This window comes from Homarus americanus, unplaced genomic scaffold (genome assembly GCF_018991925.1).
Source record: "Homarus americanus isolate GMGI-L3 unplaced genomic scaffold, GMGI_Hamer_2.0 scaffold16430, whole genome shotgun sequence".
Classification (NCBI taxonomy): Eukaryota; Metazoa; Arthropoda; class Malacostraca; order Decapoda; family Nephropidae; genus Homarus; species Homarus americanus.
In genome coordinates, this window is record NW_024729259.1 from 7567945 (window position 1) to 7581916 (window position 13972).

Here is a 13972-nt window from a genome sequence, read left to right on the forward strand (position 1 = left end):
ATTTTCGCCTTTCTTAACTTTTCTATATACCTTTTCTTTTTCCCTAGAAGATCTAAGACTATTATTCATCCATTTTGGTTGGTTCCGTATCGATCTGAAAGATTCCTGATCGATCTGAATTGGTTCCAGACGATAACCACAAGGTTATCAGCATATACCTAGATCACGCCAACCTACAGTGATTTATATATATATATATATATATATATATATATATATATATATATATATATATATATATATATATATATATATATATATATATATATATATATATATATATATATATATATATATTTTTTTTTTTTTTTTTACGGGGACTAGTCTAACCGGGCACAGGCACAAATCTATGCAATAGTTTTTGAGATGATAAGCTCCCACCCCTTTCCCATCTCAGAATCTAGAGATTTGCTATAAAAATCAAGGTAACAAGCTTTCAAAACACATCAAGGTAATAATTGACGACGATTATAAAAATGCCACAATATCACTGTTTTATAGTGGACACTGTCGTAGTTTGTGCAAATGTATTAAAAAGTGGTTATTTCTAAATTAAACCTAACCTAACCTAACCTAATTTTAGTTTATAAGAAAAACAAGCGGCAGAGGCGTTGTTAGAAGACCTCACCAACCTAACCAAACAAACCTACCTACCTACCTAACCTTCTAGCCATGGGTCTTCGTCCCTCTGGAACGGTAGATTAAACAGAAAGAACTTACAGTACTATGATATGGTGTAATTTTACGTTTTTTGTGGACCTGAGAGCAGCCGCCCATACCGAATGGCTCATAAGCATACACTGGAGGATTAGTGATCTCACATTACTGACCTTCTGATGCACTGTCAGATTACTGTTTGTCGAGGTGGGGGATCATAGTGAAAGCACTTCAAAGTAACTAAACCAGGGAAAGTACTTCACAGTCAGAGCAAAAACCCTCCACAGTAACTAAAACTGAGTACAATGTGAACTTTAGTGATGTTCTTTCACAGGGAGGTACTACCACCTGGGAAGATATTGGAAGCATAATGTGTTGTCTAATGGTAGACCCTGCTGCCATATGGCATCACAAAAATTGTAACCAAGTCCCAGGTTGCTGATCTGACTTTCTGCCTCATTGACACACAATTGCAGGGTGTCAATTGTTTCTCTTTCTTTGACAACACAACATATAATTATATCGTTTTTCACTCTTGCTTTGTTATTTTTTTTCCATTTGATTTATTTTTGGTTCAGAATTTTTTTCCTTCTCCCCCCAGGCCCCGACGTGTGCCTGAGTGGGCTAATCCCATTAAAAAAAGAAGGGAAAAAGAGCTCCATTTCTTACACACATGTAACCAAGGAGAAACAATGCTTGGACTGTAGTTTATCAGATGGTCATGAGGAGGTGTTCGGGTAGGTAACACCTCAGCTGAGAAATAAAGTGAGTGATGCGTTCCATATTCCGAGTTGTTGGGATTATGAGTATCGTTAATGTGGGTTTGCTTACATTGCAAACAGAGGAGTGGTCTTAATATATCAGCATCATTAATGTAAAATATCGTAGATAGGGACACTGTAGATTGGGGGATATCTGTAATGTCACCTGAATGTCACTTCCTTGCCACATTTTTGGCACTTACATGTCTTTTTAAGAAGTTCATGATAACATGTTAAGTCTTTAGCAAGGTCTTGATCATCAACAAGTATAGATGGTTTGGTTTTTCCTAGTTCTTATCATAAATAGATATGATAGCTAATAGAGTGAAATTGTGTCTGGGTTAACCAGTAACTTTAGAATTTATATCTACTGGTTGTCTGTTCATAAAAACTAGCCAAAAACTGTGATATGCAATGCTATTTCTCATATATAAATTTCCATTTTTTTTTCTCTTTTTTTTTTTTTCAGAACACCATAATGGCCAAAGGGAATGACAAATGTCGAGACCTTTTCTCAGTAAGTAAAGTATTTTGTCAATTTCATTGTTGTACATATGAATACAATATCTTCCTTTAACTGATTAAGATCTTTTTGTATAAAAAATTACCTACAGTAAATTAATTTTTTTTCTCATAGGTTAAACCAAAAGTTGATTCAAACAAAAATGTTAAAAAGAGGAAAAAACAGAAGGATAAGAATGAGGGAGATGGTGACAAGAAACGACAGAAAGTGGACAAACAAGTTTCAGACATTGATATGCAACCTTTAACTTATGAGGTAAGTCTTAAACATTGGCATTTTCTTTAAAGCAGTGTGATACTAACCTGTTGATTTGCAGTTCAGACCAAGGATGGAACTTCTGTTCATTCTTGCTGGCACTTAACACCATGTTTCACTTAAAGCTTAGTTTTTTCAAAGAACAGGCACTCCCCGAGTTATGTCCGTCCAAGTTATTATTATCCACACTTCCAATCATCGCTCTATTGTATTCTTAAAAAAATAAATAAATAACTAAATAAACTTACGACCGTTTGTAATACTGTACTTAGGAACCAAGCATGGAGCGCTTGACTTTGTTTGATGCACCGCACCAGCTCTTGGTGGTTCAGAGTATCAGTTTCTTTGGTAACTACACCTGCATCACTGCTAGACACTATTGAACAGAAGATACCTACCCACAAAATTGAGTGTACCGTATATACTGGTGTCTTATATGCTGTGCTCTCCTCTTGTATGTCTGTCCATACAGGTACTTTATTTTTATTTATTTTTTTTAACCTATAATGAATGTATTTATCTCTCCATGTTTTTCAAATTATATTTACTTTATAAACTGGGTGAGCACCAGAGGTTATGACTTTCTCCTTTTATATCCCCCTTTGAATTAGATAATATCATCATTGTTTTGCTTGTATGGGTTAGCCATGATTACTTGATGGCAACTCTCCATGCTGGAGGACTCTTGCAACCTTTTTCACCAGGTTCTTAGCTTTGATGCAATTCTTGGCCTACCCCCTCCACATTCAGACTCATACACCTCCTTTTCTAGTTGGACTCTTACATTCTCTGCACATGCCCAAACAATCTCAATCTACCTTTACACAAAACATTGCCAATACTCTCAATAGACACACAAGTGTGGAAAATGGCCATAAAACAATGATGATGACCCAGCTGCTCTCTCAGCTCAGAACAGGGTTCCCTATCTCTCAGTGTCTTATTGACAGATCCATCTCACCATTTTCATTTCAGTCTCATACCTCTTTAACTGTCCATGTTTTACTGCCATACAATATCATACTTCTCACACTAGTTGCATACATGCTTTCTTGCATTTGAAAGAAAGGTCTTCTTGTTGTAAATAAAGGCAGCAACTCCTTAACTTTTCCAGCCACTTTTGACTCTTGTAACAAAGTTAGCTTCAGCAATCCCTACAGCACTGTTCATGTCCCAAAGTAGCAGGACTCATCGACTTTATTGAATTTTTGCCAACACCTTTTTCACAGACAGCACATTGCTATTTTCCACTTTCCACCTCAAGTCCCTCACCCATGTCACTAATCAATACCTTTTTCATCAATATTAAACAACTCCCAGGGTACAGCAGTCTTAAAGTCCAATGATAACAGAAGGGGGGTGGGGGTGGTCAAGATAGACCCTTGATAAACCCTTACTTTCACCTCAGATTTGTCACTTTCCTTTTCATTTACTCTCACAGAGGTTTTTGAGTCCTCATATACAGTAATGCTATAACCACTTAAACAAGACACTTTTTGATTCTTAGCTTTCTCATTGCCCACTGTGCTGTACCACATCATGTGGCACCCTGTCAAGTGCCTTCTCTAAGTATAAAAGTATAAAATTTAACTTTCTCTCCATTTTGGGATATTTCTCTTGCAGTTACCTGGGTATATTGCCTCTAGTCCCCCTACCTGGCATAAACTCAAACTGCATTCATTACTGTCCACTTTCCTCATCAACTTCTTCCTCATTCTTTCCAAAACATTGATAACTTGATCTAACAGCTTTGGGCTCCTATAATTCCCACATATAAGTTCATCAACTTTACTTTTAAATGTTCAAGAACATTTTTGAGTGTCAATGCAGTTGGGGGGCAGGGTAATTCTGTATGGAGATATGCATTACTGCAGCATACCTGTATAGGGTTAATTTTAAATGCATCATAAATACATAAATCCTTTGATTTTGATTTCTTTCATTTAAAATGTCTACATGTATACCTGTATTTATAAAAAAAAAGTAAATAAAAATAGAAACTAGGATATAATTTACATACAAATTACGCAATTTTTTAAAATACTTTTTTCAGGCTTTGACAAATGGGCAGGTGATACTGGGTTGTGTACAAGAAGTGCGCAACTATGAGCTATTGGTGAGCCTTCCACACAAACTGGTGGGGACTGTGACCCTTGCACGCATCTCTAAGGCTTACACTGCCCTGCTTACAAAGGTAACTCAGAGATGATTGTTATTTATAACAACTGTTTATTTCATACAGAAACAATGAAAGGGAATTCATGGTGACATCATAGTTCGTAGCTACCGGGTAATTTTAATGATAAATGGGTACCGTATTTTTCGGCTTGGAAGACGCTGCATCGTGGAAGACGCACCCTAATTTTGGAAATGAAATTCTAACAAAAAAAAATTATGGGTTTTCACCTACCTGGGCACAGGTCACTGACCCACATTGGCGCCTATGGGGGGAAAATGTAATAATAATAATAATAATAATAATAATAATAATAATAATAATAAAGAAATACAAAAATGAAAAAAAATATCAAGAGTGAGAAACAATATACCTGTATGCATGTTGTGTTGTCAAAGTAAGAGAAACCATTGAGACCCTGCAGAAAGTCAGATCATCAACCTGGGACTTGGTCACATAGCAGCAGGGTCTACCATTACACAATACATTATGCTTCCAATATCTTCCCAGACGGTAGTACCTCCTTGTTTGGTACATTAGCTGCCTAATACCTACACCAGTGAAACCGTTGCTTGATATACAGCCCTTTTGGCACAAGTACACACACCTCTTTGAATATTATCACTTAGAACTGCTTATCAGTCGTCATTTTCATCAATTAAAAAAAAATCTGTATAAGAAGGTGAAATCTTTAATACAGCACTCATTTTATACACCTGGTCACCTCCACATCTTAGGGGCTGTAGTGTTTACATTCTTTCTCTTGTTTTTGTCAGTATGACAACGACGGGAAATATTTCCACAGTAGAAGGTAAGCAAATGTAAACATGTATATCAACGTCAATATAAAACAAAAAATCTTTACAGTGGTCCCTCGGTTAACGAACACAATCCGTTCCACCAGGTTGTTCATTAACCGAAAAATTCGTTAACCGAAACCATTGTTTCAATGGGTTTTTGGGTAATTGGTTCCAGCTCACCGAAAATTGCCTAAATTCAACAAAAATGGTAGAAAAGTTCACTTACTTTGAGGTGTGTATGTAGAAGGCTCCTGGATGATGATGATGATGATGGGAATTAGAATGGGGGTGGAGGGGAAGGAAGAAGAGAAGGCATTGGGGTGGAAGAGAAGTCACCCAATGGCACCATTTCACCCGTAAAATTTTAGTTCTCTTGGTGTATTTTCAAGATTATTTTCTTTAAATCAACACTGCACTGCATTATATATTGTCAATATGTAAAACATATTTCAAAATGACCAATAATTTGCTTGGAAACAGAAAAAAAGCGTTTAGTTGAAGAGAGTCTCAAGCAAGATGTTACCTCCAGTGAAAACAGAGAGAAACTAACTCCTGTTTGCTGTGTTAAGAGGCTGGATGCCGTGCATTAAACTAGTCGCTTTACCTTCAATTTGTTCAATAATTGTTAAAATGACTAAAAAATTGAATATTAAACTTTTAAAATTATTGAATAGTATAAACTTCTTGATATTTACTAAAATAGTAAGGAATTTAAGCCCTAGAACCGATTAATGTAATAGCGGACTAATACTAAAGCTGGTTGACCGGCCAATGCAAGCGAAAACATGTTGAGGTCGGTTCGTAAGAAATTCGTTAACCGAATTTTTGTTCGTTAACCGAATTTAAGAATCTTATGGGAGGCAGTTCATTAACCGAGGCGTTCGTTAACCGAGGCGTTCGTTAACCGAGGCGTTCGTTAACCGAGGGACCACTGTATTTAAAAACAAAATAAAAGTAAAAAACAACTAGTTTTTTTGCAAAACCAGTGACTGATTGGCTCTACATAATTATAAAACTGAAGAAAATAAGTCCTTCACTGTAGCTGTATTAAAATTAATGTAGAAAAATTAATATGGTTGTTTTAAGTAATGTTATTTAATGTTAATAAATGGAACAATGGAAGTAGCTAACAATTAAGGGTAAAAAAAGTGAGATCACGTATGTAAGTGAGCACATGTGTAAACAGATCATCATTACTCTACATAAGAATATGAAAGCAACACTTATTTATTGTTCATATATATTTTAATTAATGTTTCTGAATTAAAAAAAAATTCTACCCACCAGTGGTAGTAAAGTTGAAAACATAAGGACAGCCAATGTTGTTGTGTGTGTTTTGACTTGGATGACGAAGTTGTATTTAAATTTGGAAGATTTTAATTTTGTGGGGTTTTTACAGTCTAAATGGGTATCCAGATATGAGAGCCTACTGTAAATACGTGTCAAAATATGAGAGCCTACATATAAAGAAACAAACATTCCTGCATTTGAGACCAGTAGACAACCTTTAGCAATTCCTCAATAGATGGCGCTGCCGCACCACTGCCATTAGTAAACAAACCACACAGCAGCCAGGGTTTATTATTTTTATTTTTTTTGCAATATATCAACAATTTTAGTTAAATCAATAGTTTTATAGTACCGGTACTGTATAGAGAATACTTGTAATTGTTAAGTACTGTAATGAGGTAACAGTCTTTGTAAGGGGCTGATTTCAAAAACCTCTGCTACAACTCACCGATTAGCATCCTGGAAGGACTAGCATCCTGGAAGACGCATGGTTATTTTCGAGGTATATTTTGTCATAAAAAGTGCGTCTTTTAAGCCGAAAAATACGGTAATCAGTGTTAAATAAGAGTTTCTAGACGCTCCATTTTTTTTATCTCATTTATTTCCTTTGTGGCTCTCCCATATATTGTGATTCATATTTGTTATTTTTTTATAAGTTATGATGATAATGAATTGAAAGAATTGGGAATGTACACTAGTGTTGACAAAGACCATTGAAGTATATTCATATTGTTAGCTATATTCAGTCAGGCTTTAGAACCTAAACCCCCATGATTACATTGCTCCTATGGGAAATAGCTTTCAGGTTCTGAACAACTGCCTTATGAGCTGGTCCTTCAGTCCCTTACCAATTCGTGAAATGGGATGTTTCTGTACTAGATTTCAGAACTATCAAAATGGTGCGAATTAAGAGGAACTCCAAATTGTAGAGGAATTAGTGTAGTGCATATTGAATGTTGTTATTAGAACATGTGGTAAGTAAGAGTGTTTTATGTTAGAAGTACTGTAATATATGCAGACTTAACCCTCAGATAAAAGAAGTTGAAAATGAGGCAGAGGAGGAGGAGATCCACACACTACAAGAGCTGTATAGCCCGGGGCAGTACATAGTAACACAAGTTGTGTCTGTAGAAGATATCAATGGTAAATTTAAAGGTAAGTCTGAGGTTTTGTCATTTTTATCTTGTATCCACACACCATTGCTGCTTCCCCCCCCCTTTTTTTATTACTGACTTGTCCCACTTTTCTACAACCAATCAGTATCTCCAAGTCCAGTATTGATTTCGCTTCCACTGCCTTCTGCATTCTATAACCAACAATTGTGTGGATGATGAGACTATGTCCCCACACTACACTCAGCATGCAAGCCTCCCACAACCTTTTGACTTCAGGGTAAGGGAGGTTGTGAGTCTTCTTTCTCTTCTTCTTGTTCAGATGTTCCCGTGCGGTTCCCTAGTGCTGTTCCGTGGATTTTCCCTGAAGTCCAAGTTTGTCAGTATTTTAATGAAAGGAAGGATGTACTCCTTCCCTGTGGTTCATTCTCTTTTTTTAGAGCATGCCTTCTCTCAGAGGGACTATCCCTGTTTACACTGACAGCTGTAAGTCGAATGCAGGGGTGAGTTTGGGGTACCGTAGTCTTCCCAATCTCCATCGGGTTGGTAGTCTCCCCACTATGGCAGAGCTTTCGGGTATATTTACCCAGCATCGTAGCGATTTTAAATTTTTTTGTGATTCTCGCAATGCTCTCCAGGCCTTAGCTTGTGTCTCATCGCCCCATCCCTTGGTTATAGATATTTTACAGTGGCTGTTTCTCAATCAGCTGAAAGTCAGTTTTTGCTGGGTTCTGGCCCATGTGGGGGAGAAGGGGCATGAACCCTCTACCTGCCTCTGATATGAAGCCAGTAATAAGAGCTGCCATCCATTTGAGTTGGCAATGCAGGTGGGATGCTGTCAGAGCAAACAAGCTCCCTGACATCCACCCTACATTGGGTGCCTGGGGATATCAGGGACTGTCGTGCCGCTGTGAGACTGCTTTGGCCTGCCTCCGCATTGGCCACATACTGCTGACTCATGCTTTTTTAATGGAGATGGCATCCCCCCTCCCCATTGTGAAGACTGCCTGGTCCCGTTGACTGTTGAACACCTCTTGATGGTACCCCAGGCTCAGAGATCTTCATTGTAAGCACTTTTGCCAATGCCGGGGAGGAGATGGGTCTTACCGTCTCTCTTTGGTGCTTGGTGGGGGGGGGGGGAGCATGAGAGGGGACATCTTCTCCTTCGTGGAGGTAGCCGGCCTTCTACTCAAGCTTTGAGTTTTATCTATTAATGTTATCTTAATTCGGTGATTTACAACCTAGACTCATGTGTCGCCAGGGATGTACCGGCAATTACCACACTCAATGAATCCCTAATTCACCCCCATCTACAGTAAGTTTGACATTTTTCTTGCAATCAATTCTTTAAAAAAAAAATCCACATGCTATTTTTTCAGTTTGTTCATTTTTACAACCTTTACATTTCTGCAATTTTTATTGGCCCTGAACCTTCCATGCTTTATTGTCAGTGTATCTACCAATTAATGGTTTGTTATGCCACATTAGTTCCTCCTAGTTTATATGTATCATCCAACTTGCATTTCAATCTACTGTCAACCAACATACAGTATCGTCGGAGGAAGCACCTTCTTCTTATTTTGTAGTTGTCCCTTTATGTATGCTTATGATTTTTTATTTATTTTTAATCATTCCACTCTCAACTTATTTCTAACAGCATCTTCATTTCCATTCATTTCCTAGTGCTCCAGTCCCCCCACTTACCTGTCACCCACCTATGCATGTAGGTATCCCATCCTTATCATTCTTATCTCTCATAGTGAAGCTTTCAGTGCAGTTATGCATTTCTTAAAAATTTGGACCCCCTTTCCCTCCTCTCTGCTTCTCTCTGCTTGGTGTTTTTACAATAATCTATCTTATAACTTGCCTTTGGTTTGATCTAAAGTATGTCGGACAACCCTTAAATATACCATCCTGCCACACCCCATTTCATCATATAATAAGACAGTTAGAAATAGTAATAATAATAAATTGTATATGGTCCTTCACAGTCAACCTGACCATCGAGCCCCGAGAGGTGAACTTTGGCATCTCTGCATCACACCTCCAGATTGGCCTTGTTTTACCTTGTGCAGTGACCAGTGTGGAGGACAATGGGTTTATTATGGACACGGGGATCTCTAACATAAGAGGGGCTTTTTTGAAGAACACAGACATCGATGATTCTGGTAAGTGTATGAAGGCATTTGGGGTTGTGTAGTTTGTTCAATGTAAAACATGATTGGTGTGTTGTGGATCAAGTAGGATCCTCTCTTTAACATCTCTCTCATCTGTCATATTATGGAATGTTTTCTATATTCAATTGAAAAAGAAAAAGTATTTTAAAGAAGTCAAATTCATCATATTCCATATATTACTTTTGAAACCATGTTGGATGGAGCCTGTATACAAACTGTGTAGCTTATGTAATATTGTTGAAGACCTGAATCCACCTCGACAAATCATGAGAATTCTGCAGAGTTGTCTTCCAGTGGTTTCTGTTTTATATGATGTAGCAGTAAAAAATATTAAAGTCAGCTGTTGCTTGCAAATGGCATTGGTCTCGTGGATAATTTGGATGAAAATTTACAATGTTAGTGAAAGAGTTTAGATAGTGTGTACTTGAAAAAAGTTGACAATGGATGTAAACAAAAGTAAAGTGATGAAAATATGTAGAGCATGGAGATAGAGAAGTAAATTTACCTTTGTATGGAGAGACTAGAAGCAGATTAGAGTTGGTATTTCAGCAACTCGAATGGTGAGTGATACCTTGAACCCTAGTACTGGTCTGGTAGTTTAGGGAAATATAGGAAGGGAAGGAATCATTTTAAAGGAGGCAAATTGGGTATGTACAGGGGAATTGTTGAACTAATGTTATTATTTTATCAGTGAGATGCAAGTGGAAAAGCCAACTTAGAAGCTGTAGAAAGGAAGTGCTTTAGAGCAGTATGTTGGGTGAACAGGATCCAGAGAATAAGAAATTGAAAGAAAAGTGAGGTTGAGAGCCAATCAGGGTGTTCCCAGGTGGTATGGATATATGAACAAAATGGAAAGTGAAAGATTGGGAAAAGGAGTATATAATAAAACCGGGATAACTCGGCATTTGATAACTCTATGCTCTCTGGAATTTATTTGAAAATAACCCAGGAAAAAACAGAGTTATATAAAATAATCTCTCAATATTTAGTATAATTCTTCTGGTGCTGAGTCATGCATGTACAATTTTGGAATGACCATGCTGTCATCTGACAGCGAGTTATTTACTATACACTGTTCATTATAGTCTCATAGTGCTAACATAGTGTTTAAGTGAAAATAGCATTTAAGTAAAGATAAAATTCCTCATTTTGTATAAGTGAACAAATTACAGTGGTACAGTACATGATCATTTTACTGTGCTTGAGAGATGGTTCACTTCCATGGTTAAACCCTAAGCACGGTCAGGGTCATCAACATCACTCTCACTATCGTTGTCATCATGTGGGTAATCTGGGTCATTGACATCATCAGAATCACTCAAATCACTGTCCATTCCTAATGGCTCCTCAGCATCACATGGAACACCTCATCAAAGAGAATAGAATTTATTTCGGTGTCACTGATAGCATGACGTAACGACATCCTTACAAAGTGGGACAGGCGAAGGTACTAGCGTGTTGCCAAGAAACATGAGGCCTAGTCACGTGATTGCCTGCTGGGGTGTATGCCAGACAACTGAAAATGCTTATTTATAGCTCTAGAGCCATAGAGATTAGTGGGAATTTTAAACAATTCAGGGACATTGATATATGCCCTAAACCTGGGTGTCCCTTACCTTAGGGGACGTTAATCCATGCCCCAAACCACGTAGGGGTTAATAAGGAACGGTAAAGTTTGGGCTCGAATAAATGATCATCTACTGTACACGAACATACTGTAAGTGCCACACAGTTTATTGTTTATGTAGTTTCCCCCTCCATCACCTCTGCTTCTTACAATTCCCCTACATCACTTACCATGCCTCTGTCACCTACTTTGACGCTTCATTCTTTGGCTGCAGTGCTGTTAAGTGTTACTTTTTGAAAGTTAGCAATTACATGTAGACGTATATGGGCCGATACTGTTTTATTGTGGGGGGGAAGTACCTTGATAAATCGGAATTTTGGATAATTTGGCATGGCCAGGGCCCCATAGGTGCCGAGTTATCTAGGGTTTACTGTATACAATAATTCAAAGGTGGATGGCAGGAAGGAGGGGGGAAGAGGAGACAAGAAGATAGAAGGTTGGGGTGAAGGACACACCAGAAGAGAGGGGATGGACATACAGGAAACAGCAGAGTTCCATTGAGCTGGAAGTCAATTAGTTTTTAGGGGAAATACTTGCTGCTGATGGGTGATGCTGGGTTGTGTAAAGTAACCGAGGTTTACCATAATGGATATTCAGGGTCGTGCGCAAAGCAATACAAAGGATAACAAATAACAGCAGATCGTAATTTGGTCTTTATGAGGCTGTATTTCATTGTAAAGGGAAGAAAAGTGCAAAAGATGAGTTTAAAATAAAAAAAGCAGAATTAAAAAGTTAATGTTGGTGTTTATACTAGGAAAGTGTCACAAGCATAGGTAATCATGGCTGTCATGTCATGCAAGCATGGAAAATGATTGTAAAATGATGATGGTGATGATTCTTACTTTTATTAAATGGGTAATGTTAGCTAGCTGTTGCGGGGTGGTGGTGGATGACCCAGATAGTCAGTTGATGTACAGTCAAGAGTAGGAAAATATGCACAGGCTTTTCAATTGTATTTCTTATTTTTTCATGTATTTTTTTATTTTGTATTGATAGAAAATGCTTCTGTACCAAAAAATCAGCCCAATTTGCCCTAAAGCTTCCTGCCAGGAATGCATTCCTCCAAGTACATAGCTTAAGGGTTTTCAGGAGAACAAAATGCTTTCAATAAATTCGGAGTACTTGTTCAACTAATTAATTATTTCTTTCATTATTATCCATAGGAATTGTTGGAGTGGGTAATGTTGTTCGTTGCATGATCACCAAGATTATGTGGAGTGATGATGGACACAGCTTGAGACTGAGCCTTAGTGCTGATGCCAAGACTGTGAAGGAAGCCACAGTGGACGTTGCTGATACGACCAACCTGGCACTCCTCTTACCGGGCACCGCAGTCAACACCTCGGTATCAAAGGTATGTTGAACTGCTGCTTGAATTCTCTTTTCAAATGTTTATACAGTACAATCTCTTATGGTAACTCTTAACCAGTTTTAATGACTCGTATTGTTACAAGCAAATGTTTCTTTTTTGCCATTTCATTGATTACAGCCCTGCCAGCTAAGAGAGTGCATGCGTATCTTATATTATAATGTCCAGCTTGGGCACCATGCCATCAGGTAATCATGGCTAACCTGCTCAAGAATAGGAAGGGAAAAGGTGTCCAAAAACTAGGTAAGGATTCCTACCTGTCAATGATTTTCAAAATCTGACTACAAAAATCTGATTGCTCTCTCTTAGAAAACTGATCGTGCTTTTTAAGGGCAGCATCCCAACTTTAAGCTATTACTGTATTGGAAAAAAAGAAATCTAAAGCTGGACACCATATCAAACAACTACTGTATCACTCATTCCCAGCTTTCTGTACCTTTATATCCATCTCTCAATGCCCTCCAACTGTAATACTCAATATGGTGATGAAATTCAAACTCAATTTGTTCACCTATGAAACAAGGTGCCTTTCTTACTACAGGTTCACCTTATCCTGTCATTGTTACACTATTGACACACCACTCAGAAATATCCTCGCCCCCTGTCATCTTTTGCTGATTTTCACTCCTTGTGGCATTGAAATGCTATCCCAACTTATGTTTCTCCCTTTGCAAGTAACTTGCAGGTCTTCAGCTCAGTTTTAAATGTTGATTGTAAGTTTATGTTTGATACAGAAAGAATATCATGAGTTTGAACACATTTCCTCCATGGTATTTACTTTATTTTTAGGTTCAGAAGGAAGGTCTTAATCTAATTCTGGCAGAATTCGATGGGGTAGTAAGCCGTCTACATCTGAAGAAACCTCTTGATCAACTTAATCAGTACAAGATGGCTCAAAGGGTACAGGCTCGAGTCCTTTACATCATGCCACTAACGAAGGTGGTGCACTTCACATTGCAAAAAAATGTCTGTAATGAGAGGTAAGTGAAATATTTTTGAGTTGGTGCAGTGGGAGTCAGGGCTCTGAATCCATTCTATACTAAATACACTCATCTCTGAATATTTGACTATATAGAATTGATGATTTTGAAGATTTGTGAGAGACACTAAAATATTTAATATTCATAATTTGACATCTTTTGTATTTTTGAAAATTGCGGGCAGCTACTGTACTGTAAACTGCAGTATAGCCAACAAACTAGTGCACATTAATCTGCCAGCTTCT

General features: G+C 37.7%; 1 protein-coding gene across 3 annotated transcripts in view; it reads left to right on the top strand.

The window, feature by feature from the left end:
* Positions 1 to 13972, top strand: part of LOC121866497 (protein RRP5 homolog) — a 33389-nt gene that overhangs the window by 3371 nt on the left and 16046 nt on the right. The window contains exons 2-9 of one of the 3 annotated variants that reach the window (XM_042366230.1): positions 1259 to 1422; positions 1888 to 1935; positions 2056 to 2196; positions 4250 to 4390; positions 7494 to 7617; positions 9566 to 9742; positions 12542 to 12732; positions 13537 to 13727. In XM_042366230.1, the coding sequence (XP_042222164.1) occupies positions 1897 to 1935; positions 2056 to 2196; positions 4250 to 4390; positions 7494 to 7617; positions 9566 to 9742; positions 12542 to 12732; positions 13537 to 13727 (1004 nt within the window). In that variant the 5' untranslated portion in view covers positions 1259 to 1422; positions 1888 to 1896. The remainder of the gene's footprint in view (positions 1 to 1258; positions 1423 to 1887; positions 1936 to 2055; positions 2197 to 4249; positions 4391 to 7493; positions 7618 to 9565; positions 9743 to 12541; positions 12733 to 13536; positions 13728 to 13972) is intronic. The other 2 variants (XM_042366231.1, XM_042366229.1) reach the window with 2 other exon arrangements.